This window comes from Theobroma cacao, chromosome 3, assembly GCF_000208745.1.
Source record: "Theobroma cacao cultivar B97-61/B2 chromosome 3, Criollo_cocoa_genome_V2, whole genome shotgun sequence".
In the NCBI taxonomy this organism is placed as follows: Eukaryota; Viridiplantae; Streptophyta; class Magnoliopsida; order Malvales; family Malvaceae; genus Theobroma; species Theobroma cacao.
In genome coordinates this window covers 656153-668484 of record NC_030852.1, presented here as the reverse complement: position 1 = coordinate 668484, position 12332 = coordinate 656153, and the positions used below count along the sequence as shown (strand labels likewise).

The following is a 12332-nucleotide window of genomic DNA, read 5'->3' as shown; positions in this document are numbered from 1 at the left end:
ACGGTTGATGATTTAATTTGTTTAAAAAGTATGTGTCAAAAAGATAAGATTATCCATATAAAGATTATTCTTTTTTCAAAAGTGTTATCTTTTATATATTTATACTAACTTGTGACATTTGCGATGTGTAAAACATTATTTTTAACTAAATACCATAAGTTATACTTTTATAACAAAAGAAACAGCTAGATTTAAGTTGGTCCAAAATATGAACGAGAAATTAATTATATTATGTTTAAGATTAAGTATTGGTATCTATAAACTTGATGCAATAAGATCATCTTTCTATCTCTCCCTACCCTAACCTCGGGTATCTAATTTGCAATAAGATCATCAATAATTGTTGTTTGGAAGGCTATAGCCATGGCTTAGCCCAATCTATGCCGAATGGCTAATGCCTTTGATGAATAATGGCATGTGACTAGCACATGCAATTCAGACAAAATAATAGAGACTATATATCTATTTATTTTTTACTGTATAAACTAAGATCATATATATGCATGAAATATTTATATATGTGCACCAATTGGACCTAAAAATCTGTTTTCATTAAGGAGCTTATGAGATTACAAGAAGGGGAAATTGTTGTTTACAAGCCAAGCCAAACAAAATCAAGAGACTCATCTAGGAACTCCATCACATTGGGTGTATGCGACTTAAGCTCGTCATGGAAAAACCAAGAAGAGCTTTCGTAGTCATCAGTAATGGCAACCAGCCCTTGTGCACCCTCACAATCAACTGCATTTTGAGAGTGCCCATCTGATGTCATAATCACCTTCGGGTTCACATGACCTCCGCCATCACAGCTATGGGGAAGTTTAGAATTTGGACTCGAAGATGTACTGAAATCTTGCCTTGATTTTTTAATCGTAATTCGTGAAGAAACGCTAACTTTATTTTTTTCCTTCTTGATCCCGAGCTTCTTGCTCAAATGAGTGTTCCAATGATTCTTCACTTGATTGTCTGTTCGTCCGGGAACTCGACCAGCTATCAAGGACCACCTTCAAGGTAAGAGTGATTGAATTCAGTATATGTGTGAACAGTAAATGACAATGTAAACAGTCCCCTATTTGTGTATAGCAGCTATAAGTATGTATATTAGGTACACCGTGATTACAATGTTTGTAAATAGATGACAATAATCACTGGTGTAGAAATGGCATATATTTGCCAATAATGATCTTCCCACCAAGCAAAAGCTCATAATTGTAAAGACAACCTTGGTTACTGGTGGAATCAAAAGTGGTAACCAGGATTGTTCAGGAGAAAGAATAAACAAAAGGGGGAGGGGCTAGAATTAACATATACTTAAAAGCAATATTAAACTTTTAGGACGGAAGGACAAGTAAAAGGACACTTGTCACGTGGTAACATATCACGAAAGGAATAACAACGGGAAAGTACGGTATCTCCTCTGATACAACAATGGGAAGAGCAGTGCTTGCTCTGATATAAGCACTCAACAGATGTGAGATTTCTTGAACACCACTCTCATATGAACTAGAGGTATAGAAGGGGCCTGGAAAAGGGGGTGGTTGTGTTTAGCCGCCTTCTTTTGGCCTGAAATTGAAAGAAGAAAAAAAAATTGTACGAACCTGTTGCCAAGGAGATTATGAAGGCGAATGATAAGGTCATTTTCTTCCTCAGAGAAATCGCCACGCTTAACACCAGGACTAAGGTAGTTGATCCACCTCAATCTGCAGCTTTTGCCGCACCTCTTCAACCCTGCACCCAGAGTGACAAGAAACAGTCAGATTTAGTAAGTTTCTAGCCATACAACACCCCCACCACCCACGCCAACTTAAACAGCTTCCTTCTAGAGAAAATTAACAGCTTTGTTCCAGCTAACCTGTAATCTTCGGAATCCGATTCCATTTCCCTTTGCCATGCACCCGTACGTAATCCATTAGAATCCTATCCTCCTCCACTGTCCACAGCCCCTTTTTATATTCACTACTCTTTTCTTCCATATCGCTCATTGCAGCTAAAAAGTAGCCTGGGCTCTTTTATTTCTAAGAGAAAGAGAAGAAAAAGAGAGTGGGAAGTGCTCTTAGATAATTTGGGAAGTTTCGTTAGCAGTAGCCTGCTGCTTATATAGTTGTGTAACAGTGTGATAGTGATGAAATTTAAGAAGGATGATCTTTGTGTGGTGGTGGGCTGGCTTTTCTAGGGACACACCAGGAGAGGGTTGCCATGGCCCATGTGTAGGGTAGGAACCTGCCCTTTGGTCAGGAACGGTGGAAGGGGTATCTTTAATTTTGATGTGTACGATTATAAAATTGAATATAAATATTTTACCTTTAACTCACTGGAGCTCGATTAATAATACTTACAAGAAATAAAATAAATACAGAAAGTAGACGGGCTTTATTAATAATATCTAAGTAGCTGTTTATGCACACTGTTTTCTCTGGAAAATGGCTAAAAGTCACTCTCAAGGTAATTCAGCTTGAGGCCATCATCCATCTAAATAAAGATCAGAAATGTGAAATCTAGGTGAATGTTAGTGTTCCTTTCCTGTATCTTTGTTCAAAAATGGGGTCACATCCCCCACTTTTCCTTTTTCTCAATTTACCGTGACAATGAGCTAGGGTCAGTACTGCGAGGTAGAAGAAATATTCCTGCTTTTTGACTTCCTGGTATAAGTAAGGGCAGAAGTGAAAGAAATCTGGTGAATATGCAAAGTTGAAAGACATAACAAGAAATCCGGGTCAGGTGATACAGACAGATAATTTTATCAGACAGACACCCCATGAAGTCATTTAGAACAAATTTTGTTGGTACAAGACAACATTTTACCAACTCATTGCCGGTGCTAGACATAAAAAGAAACGATGAGAAAATAGTTTTACTGATTACTACTCTTTAACCTATTCTACTCAATGGAATTGGATCCTTCTTTCATATGGAAAAACCAGATAAGTTTCTGCAACAATTTTGATTACAAACCCGTGACTCATCCAAGCAAAAAATTCTTGACTTTGGAGCTTACAACCTCCTGAAACAGAAGTTATTCCATGCAATGTTCTGTGCCTATTGGTGCTTTTCCAAGAAACTAGAAGAAAATGGGATATGGTCCAAGAAGAAAAGTGAAACAATGGAGAGAGATGGATGAAAAACTAAAGGGTATTTAATGCAGGAGCTGTATTGAATGGAAATGGGACAGTTTTGAGCATTGATTGCATGGGGGCAATTAGCAGTTGTTGTTCTGAATCTGGTGTAAAGAACCAGGTGGGAAAACCATGGTTCAGGTTTCGGTTGTCCACTAAAAGATTGACAGGAGCTTCGTTTTCAGCTTGTCGTAGACAAATTTCAGTTCAAGCGATGAGTTGACGAGAATAAAAACAAGACAAAGAGGTAATAATCTATCAATTTCTGTCATATGTGTGGTATTTTCATTAATGAATATTGGATCAATTTCTGATAGAAATTTTCATTGAAAATTTCAATAATTTTCAATATCAAATGTATTAATTCGGCCTCATTTTTTTTAATCAATCTCCGATTACAATGATTTTGTCGAATATATTTCTTCCAAAATCTGTTCAAAATATTAGAAAAACCAGTTTCCATAAAAAATCAGACGAAAATGGAAAGGTATAAATTCATCTACTTTCCTTTGCCCCTCTGGTATTTTCCTCTTACAAATTGAAAAAAAAATAATCTAGAAAGGTTTGGTAGTATACAATATGTACAATATCTAGACTGGACTGCTGAATGATGTTAAAGCTACAGGTTTAACAATTCAACAATCTATCAGAAGCAATTTAAATAGAAAATTGAATCCAATTCAATGGAACAATCTGTTCTTTTGATCAGCTTCAAGCCTCAGCTACTGCTGGAATACTTTTAACAAGTTCAGCAGAAAACTGATAAAGAAAATCAAATGCCAACAACCAAGATTTCCATGATACATTAATAATAACTCACTCATCAGTCTTCAGTGAGTACATGGGGGGGAAATAGGTCAAAATGACTGTTTAACTGCTCATTTAATGCAAATAAGGCCAATGGATACGGCAGTCATTGTTAACTTTGAATGGTGTCTGTCTCTCACATGTACCTAACTTTATCAACCTGACAACTACTGCGTTCCGAGTATGTCCATGGAGTCCTCTAGCTGCATGAAAACATTGAGATTTATGCCAGACACATAATGAAGACAAAAACAAACCAGACGAAAAGGATTCAAAAGCAAGGAAATACTATATACTACAGATTAGGAGTTATCAAACTAAATTTTCAACGAACTTGATCATTGGATGTTCTTAAGCAAATGCTCCACCATAATTATCTGCTGCGCTCCACTTAGGGATTCTGAGTTCATGATTGCGTTAGCAACAACGACGATGGTGTCTGGAGTGGCAGCATTCACCTAGAACATAGTACAAATTTTAAAGGAGAATTACTGTTAGTGTTGAGAAATTTTTACTGACTTCTTTTATTTTAAAAAAAAAAAGGAAAAATCAGTAAGTGAAAAAATGCCTAAATCGAGTTTTTCAGTTGGCCCAATAATAGAAACGAACTGTAACATATTAAATACAGAAATTAAAATATTGTTTAACCAACTGCAATAAAATTGCTGCCTCAAAGATCATACCCAAACCCGGCCATTTAAGCCAACAGCTATTTCAAAGGAGAGTTTCTTGCCAAGAGCCTCAAGAACTGGACATGTTGGTGAACTTAACAGCCTTCAAAATGGAAAGGAGAAAAAATGACCAAGTCAATTATTATTCCACTCAAATGAAAAGCCTAAAAGCTATGTAGATGCCTGTAAAGAGTTAAGATGGACCCTGTAAGAAAAAAAAGTAAGAGTATCTCAAATGAATACATAGCGCCTCACTTTCTTGATAGACCAGTTGAAGTTTCAAACATGTATCCATCTTTGAGGGGGCCAAATTCAGCTGCTTTTCCACTGGCTATACATAATAAAGATTTCAAAGGTAATGTCCACAAAATCAAGACATTCACAAGGAAAAATGGCATTTGTTTTGACAAATGTAAAGCACGTTAGTGACTAACCATCAGTGCAGGACAGTTCAGGGTTCATGCCAAAGTTTGCCTTCACAACTCGGAGATAAAGAAGAGTACCAACCTGTAACAAGAAGCGTTATACAAAAGGAAGCAGGGCTGAGACAAGATGCTACATTATAAATTGAAAACACACACACACACACAAATTCAAAAAACAAACCACTTACCGATATGTAACTTAAAATTTCGTGAGAATTTATCCTTTGGGTTTTTAACAAAAGCTTCCTTCATTAATCTTAAAACATAGTTGGTGAGCATGTATAACACTTTTGGATATGATGGAATGTTAATCTCACAGAAGATAATGAACACAGAGTGCTGCAGTGGAGCAATGGTGCCCAGAAAAAGGAAATTCAGTTGAAATATGGTGACTGCATAAATATGCACTCTAAAATGCTCGGAGTTGTGCCATCTAAAGCTTTGATAAAGTTACATGTACATCAATAAATCACAGATGCTGTGCATGATTCTGGAAGGTCCAAGGTTCAAGTAAGACAAGGAGGCTTGCAGCCTTCTCCTAGCAAGGAAAGTTTCCTCAACATGTAATGTACCTCTCCCAAAAGACACAATCCATCAATCGCATTGAAAATGAGATTGAATTATGAAAAGAGTCCATAAATTTCAGTGCACGAGTTACTATATAGCATAGGGACATCTAGATAAAACACAATGGCTTTGCAATTAATGAAGATACATATGACCTGAATATGTTCACACCTCAAACTTCGGTATATTCCTCCTGGTCCCCCCTTCAAATGCAAGAACAGGCAAAAAGGCCAACACAGGTCCTTTGATGTCAATAAGAAAATTCTGGAAGGGGAAAACATAGAATAAAACAAGGAATAAGAAAAGGTAATTTGAAGTTCAGAAAAGCATGTGTAGATTTTGAAATTATGAAACACAAGGAAAATGGATCTATATATAAGCAATTAATATCAACATACAGATTGTTACAACTGGAGAGGACATGATAAATCAACCAGATTCAAACCGGGTATAATTATATAATTATGAAAGCAATAATGTTTTTGCTCGTGTTAGGTTACTTCAAGTTGAAGAATAGAACAGAAGAAGCACCAAATAATCGCCTCCACCTAATTTCATTCTTTTGCCTTTAATCACAAAACCCAAACAATTTACACTACATAAGGGGACTTTGACAGTGGCAAAGCTGTAGCAATTGCCTTGAAAGCTAGGGGGAGCATTGGGTAGTTCAGTTGGCCTCGGTTGTGGAGGAGGCCACAACCGATCAAGCCAACGGGGGTGGTGGAACCGACCGCCACCGACTGAGCCAAAGGAGAAGCCGATCAAACCGTGACCAACCATGGTCGGTTGGTTAAGTGGTCAGTTCTAACAGTTGCAAAGCAAATTTGGCATAACAAACATGGCGTTGATGGACATCCTCTCAAAACTTTCAGTTGAATCCCTGGCACGTTTTAGTTGTGTTTGTAAGCATTGGTCTTCTTCTTTCCAAACCTTTGATTTCATTACTAAACATTAAACATCACCAAAACAACCTCAAAAACAACAACCTTAATCTCCTTCTCAAACGTTGTCATAGCATCACCCTTGATGACATCCATTATTTCTCAACACTTTCAACAGAAAAAGGGGAAAACCTTTTTTAAGAATTGTTGGTATGCCCTTGTAGTTTCAGGTCCTTGCAATGGATTTCATGGAAGAAGCTCAGCTGAAACCCCTGTGAGAGTCATGAGTAGTTCTCAAAGCAAAGAGTGAAGGGATGATCAGAAAGAGTACGTTAAAGAAAGATTAGACCTTAGCCTTTCACTTTATAAGGGTTGGGGGGAAGGATTCCCCACTGACGGCTGAACTGATCAACCGCCCAAACTGCCACGATCAATAGACTCTTCAACTGGAGCCTATTGACTGAACCTTTTTCGGCCGAAACCACTGGAAACCATTGCCTGGGTGGTTTCAACTACCCAGATGCTTAGCCCTATTGAAAGCACAACAGCATGCCACAGGTGCAGCACCAATGGTCAAATTCTCTCTTCATCATACAATAGGAAACAGACTCTTGTTTAATTAAATCTGTCCATTGAGGTGGGAAATGCAAGCCTGGTTAAATGAAAAAAAATCATAGAGGGACTGCTACCGAAATCTGAAAATCAAAGCCAACCTTGCACTTAGTCATGGAGCTTATGAGAAAGACAGGAGACCTTTTTGTGAGACGTCATAGTTATTAGATAAAAATCTTCATAAGAACTTGCCAATGAATCACTTGTGCTTCTCCTTAAGTATACTCTCTCAACTCTCTGGCTTTAATAGGCCTTGAAATTTTTGGCAGTGGTAGCAATTTAGTTCACTTCCCAAGCGAGTGTGCATAATCCATATAGCTAGTTGATCTTGGCACTAATACCTCTTGGAACCATCAGCATTAGGAAGTGAGATTTGAATGCATCTTTGTTGTTATTTCTCAATAAATTAAATCTAATTGCATATGTCCTCTCTATTGCCTTTTGTCACCATACAAAATACTCCAGTTTTCAGCTTCAAACGTCCTCAACTAACCTCATTGAATGGCCTCACATCATGGTTAACTTTTTTCATATAGAACCAACGGGTTGCTCATGGTGCAAGACAAACACACATATGATGGGCCTGTTGCCATCTTTGCCACTCCAAGTGCATTCTTCTCTTGTAGTTGAGGAGATGAAGAAGGATAGAAAGGTAAGAGCCAAAAGCCAGTTATGTGACAGAAATTCTACTTGTCTGGAGATTTACTGCATTAATAACAACTGATGAAGTGCTATTAAATTCTACCAAAAGACGGTTATACTTTTTCACTCTTATAAAATCAGTCTTAAAAATTTCATATTGAATCTGTGGAATTCCAATCTGATCCTTGAGAATAAGCTCCAAAATTTCCTGTCAGTGTCTATTAATTGTACATCAACACTTCTCTATGATCATCTTATAAAATAGACGAACAAATTACAATAAGGCTCTATTAGCATAGCTGGACTTTCATTTGTCCTTATTCACCTTCAGCTTGTCCATACAGACAAGCATGAGAGAAGAAAAAAAATCTCCAAACTTTCAATTTCCTATGCATAATCTATCCACCCACTGAAAATACTTCATAAGAAAAGAACCAAACTGATTTCACTCTCTTGAATATCAGCATGTAATACAAAAGACAACCAATTACAAAACAATTTCACATATAGCTAACAACCAAATAAGGAAGGACTTACATCTGCTTTCGAGTCCACCACAATACCAAGAACAGTATCTTCCACGCAAGGAGTATACTGTGTAAAGAAAGAGTCATATTATTATACTATTATATTAAAAAAAAAGGAGGGGCTTGTGGGGATAATCAAAAGCTTTTACTAGCATCAATCAAGAATGCAGCGTTCACTCATTTTTCTCAATAATTAAGGAATTAAAAGAGCATGAAAACTAACCCTTTTCTGAGAACTTTCAACCCAGTACTTATTTGGTTTTGAGAACCTAAGTGTTCCAGCCTTCATCACAGAAATAGCATCACAATCCTAGGACAAGAAAACCCACCCCACTCTCATTATCATTCATTAAAGAAACTTAGAGAGAGAGAGAGAGAGAGAGAGAGAGAGAGATACCTGACGGAGACCACCACCTAGCATGATGGTCTGGTTGGTCATGGAGGAGAGGTCGAGCACCACATCCCCTGGAACCTAAACACACCTCAAAAACAAAACAGCAACTTCTATATACATAAGAAGAAAAACAGGGAGAATTGAAGAAAAAATTAAAAATCGAAAGGGAGGTAGAAAAAGAAGAAGAAATACAGAAAAAAGATTACTCACCACTGTCGAATCAATGAGGCTAGGCGGCGAGCCTGACTGTTTCTTTTCCATTAAAAATTTAGCTTCTTTAGAATATGGTTTATTCTCTTAATATCTCTGTTCCGAAGCTGCCGCTGCTGCAAAACGAGCGGATTGGAGGGAGTCTTTCTTCTCAGTTTGGGCTTGGAGGGTGAAGCTCTGTAAAGAGGAAACCCCTTTTATGACATACATAAAACGCAGCGTTTTATAGCTGTCCCGGCAAAAAGTCAACCCAAAAAAGGGGCTTCTTTTAGTTTAAGAGTGAACTAGATTTTTGATGTCTCCGAGGAATTGGAGAAAATGGAAGCTATGAACCTATTCAATCGCCATTCATTCAACATACAGCGTCAATCTAAGGATCAAGAAAATCTTCGATTGTTTTCTGGGCTACCTCATTATCCCAAAAATGTTTCTTTTATCAAAAGGCCATTCTCAGTTTCCAGCAATTCTCAAACTTTCTTCACGTCTCTCAATTTCCCTGAAAACCCATCTCAGAAACCGCAAAACCAACATGGGTTTTCAAGGAATAAGCTTATTATGGAGTTTACAGAACATGGATTGTTCGAAGATGCTATAAGGGTTTACCTTGGAATGCTTCAAAATGGTTTCCAAGTTCAAGATTTTAAGTTCTTTCCTTGTTTGATTAAAGCATTTGGTGGGGTTTCTGATGTTAAAAGAAGCAGGCAAATTCATGGACATGTCTTAAAGTTAGGATTTTTAGCTGATGTTTATGTTGTGAATGCGCTTTTGGGAATGTACTGGAAATGTGGGGAAATCAAAGATGCAGTTAAAATGTTTGATAAAATGAGTGAAAGAGATTTCGTTTCATGGAATTCAATGATTTCTGGGTTTTGTCAATCCGAGGATTACTTGGATTCGTTGATGATCTTTAGTTTGATGGTTAAGGAACATGGGATGTTCCCGAATCGGGTAGGTTGTCTCTCTGCTCTCTCTTCATGTGCTTCGATTGAGTCACGGATTCATGGGAGAGAGATTCATGGATTTGTTGTGAAAAATGGATTGGAAAGTGATGAGTTTTTGGTTAGTGGGTTGATTGAAATGTACATGAAATGTGGAGATGTAAGGAACGCGGAACATGTTTTCAAGAGTATAATTAATAAGGAATCAGTGAGAAGAAATACTGTGATTTGGAATGTGATGATTACAGGGTATGTTTCTAACGAGTGTTTGTCAAAGGCAATGGAATTATTTGTTGAGATGTTGGAGTTAGGGATTCAACCGGATTCTTCTACAATAGTGGCTGTTCTAGTTTTGTGCTCAAAGTTATCAGATTTAGGCATAGGAAAACAAATCCATAGATTGATATTTGCATTTGGATTAGAAAATGACAAAAGAATTGAAACAGCTCTTATCGAGATGTACTTCAAATGTTGTCATTCTGAAGCTGGTATGAAAATCTTCGGAAGATCTCGAAATGATAACTCAGTCATGTGGGGTGCAGTTATATCAAATTCTGCTCAGAAGGATTGTCCCATTGTGGCACTGGAATTGTTCCATAACTTTATGTTGAAATATGGCTTCCCTGATTCTCTGATGCTTTTGGCTGTGTTGCGGGCATGTTCGTCCTTGGCTCTTAAGTCTAAAGGCATGGAAATTCATTGTTTAGCTGTTAAAACAGGATCTGTTTCTGATCTTTATGTTGCTAGTGCCCTAGTTGATATGTATGGAAAATGCAGAGATATAGAGTCTGCTCAAAATGTTTTTTCTAGGTTACATCTCAGAGATTTGGTCTCATGGAATTCCCTTATATCTGGATTTTCTCAGAATGAGTGGGCTGATGAAGCTCTAGCAGCATTTCGTGATATGCAGTGTGAGGGAATCAGACCAAATAGTGTAACAATTGCGTGTATTCTCTCTATTTGTGCTCACTTGTCAGTTAGGATTCTGTGTAAGGAGGTTCATTGTTTCTTAATACGGCAAGGGTGGATGTCCAATGTTCTTGTGATCAATTCTCTAATTGCTGCTTATGCCAAATGTGGGGACATCAATAGCTCGTGGATTATATTTGAGAAGATGCATGAAAGAAATGAAGTATCCTGGAATACGATAATATCTGCTTTAGGAATGCATGGCCATACAGACAAAATGTTTGTTTCCTTTGAAAACATGAAACGAGCAGGCATGAAGCCTGACCATGTAACTTTTACAGCCCTTCTTTCTGCATGCAGCCATGCTGGGATGGTTGCTATGGGATGTAAATTTTTTGAAAGCATGGTTGAAGGATACAAACTTCAGCCTCAAGTTGAGCATTATACTTGTATGGTTGATCTTCTAGGACGAGCCGGCCATCTAAACCAGGCATATGATCTGATCATGTCTATGCCTTGTGACCCTGATGATCGTGTCTGGGGTTCACTTCTTGGATCTTGCAGAAGTCATGGCAATGAAAAGCTGGCTAAAGTTGTGGCCAATCACATATTCAAACTTGATGCCACAAGCATTGGTTATCGTGTCCTCCTTGCAAATCTTTATGAAGATTTGGGGAAACCGAATGAAGTTGTTAAGGTTAGATCAGAGATTAAAGACATGGGGCTCAGAAAACAGCCTGGATGCAGTTGGATTGACATTGATAACAACATTCATATATTTGTTGCGGGTGATTGTTCACACCATCAATTAGAGGAGATATATGCTGTGGTAGAGAATTTAACACTAGAAATAGAAGGGGCAGGATATGTTCCTAATTTACCCTTAAGGAGTGTTGTGCCTGATGAGGCGGATTTTTAAGGGCTCTTTGCTAGAAGTGACAATGTTTTGGCATTGCTGGCAACATGTGCATAGAAAATTTAACCAAACCAGACCACTGGATAACACTTGTAAACCTAATGGTAGGTTTTTACTGCATCATTGGCGGCTAGTTGCTGTCTGCCGATTGAGGGACTCTGATACGAGACTGATGACTGTAAAAAGAATAATAGCTTACGTAGAGACATTCATGGATTGAGCTGTGACATGCCCTTCTCAGCGTATCCATGCTAGCCGTTTTTTCTTGGTGAACTTGAGGGTATATTTTGCTTGTTTGTTAACCCTTCTTTTTCAAAATTTAGGTGTTCAGTTGGTTTTCCGGAGCTCTCAACCTGTATGCATTTCAAGGACTCTGAGAATATAAAACCATCTCCTTTTTGATTATAGGTGGATACTTGATAGTTGAGTGTTGTATAAGGGAAAAAGCAAAAAGCAATTGTCCTGCCTAGAGTCTTCACCTCTGTAAACAAGGGATTGAGTTTCCCGATTAAATGAACAAGGGAAGTTTACACATCCTTGAATCTGTTAACGATCCAGATTAAATATATTTGAAATGCTTTCAATGTTTAACTTGTCTCAAGATGCCTCTATGTCTACTCTCTTTCCTTCTCTCAGTGAAATTTGTAGGGCTTATGATGACTGTTTGAGCTGCTTTGGGGAATAGAGTTTGGGGAATAGAGAGCAACCACAAACTAGAAT

At 37.7% G+C, this 12332-nt stretch overlaps 3 protein-coding genes across 6 annotated transcripts; 1 reads left to right on the top strand and 2 right to left on the bottom strand.

Moving 5' to 3' along the window:
* LOC18603898 (transcription factor WER) lies at positions 530–2116 on the bottom strand. Its single transcript, XM_007036146.2, has 3 exons — positions 1853–2116; positions 1599–1728; positions 530–1004 (listed from the first exon to the last, which is right to left on the bottom strand). Exons 1-3 carry the CDS (start codon positions 1980–1982, stop codon positions 593–595), a joined length of 672 nt encoding a protein of 223 aa, XP_007036208.2. The 5' UTR covers positions 1983–2116; the 3' UTR covers positions 530–592.
* Positions 3758–9020, bottom strand: LOC18603897 (putative exosome complex component rrp40). 4 transcript variants are annotated; one of them, XM_007036141.2, is made up of 10 exons: positions 8850–9020; positions 8643–8717; positions 8469–8555; positions 8256–8312; positions 5755–5847; positions 5026–5098; positions 4847–4922; positions 4604–4694; positions 4255–4378; positions 3758–4123 (listed from the first exon to the last, which is right to left on the bottom strand). In XM_007036141.2, the coding sequence occupies exons 1-9, from the start codon at positions 8898–8900 to the stop codon at positions 4259–4261; spliced, it is 723 nt and encodes a 240-aa protein (XP_007036203.1). In that variant the 5' UTR covers positions 8901–9020; the 3' UTR covers positions 3758–4123; positions 4255–4258. The 4 variants fall into 4 exon arrangements, with proteins under 4 accessions (XP_007036203.1, XP_017973456.1, XP_007036204.1 ...); XM_018117967.1 differs by having other exon boundaries at positions 8643–8727; positions 8850–9018; XM_007036142.2 differs by having other exon boundaries at positions 8643–8746; positions 8850–9013.
* LOC18603896 (pentatricopeptide repeat-containing protein At4g21300) lies at positions 9116–12146 on the top strand. The gene has a single exon (XM_007036140.2). The coding sequence runs from the start codon at positions 9168–9170 to the stop codon at positions 11613–11615; it is 2448 nt and encodes an 815-aa protein (XP_007036202.2). The 5' UTR covers positions 9116–9167; the 3' UTR covers positions 11616–12146.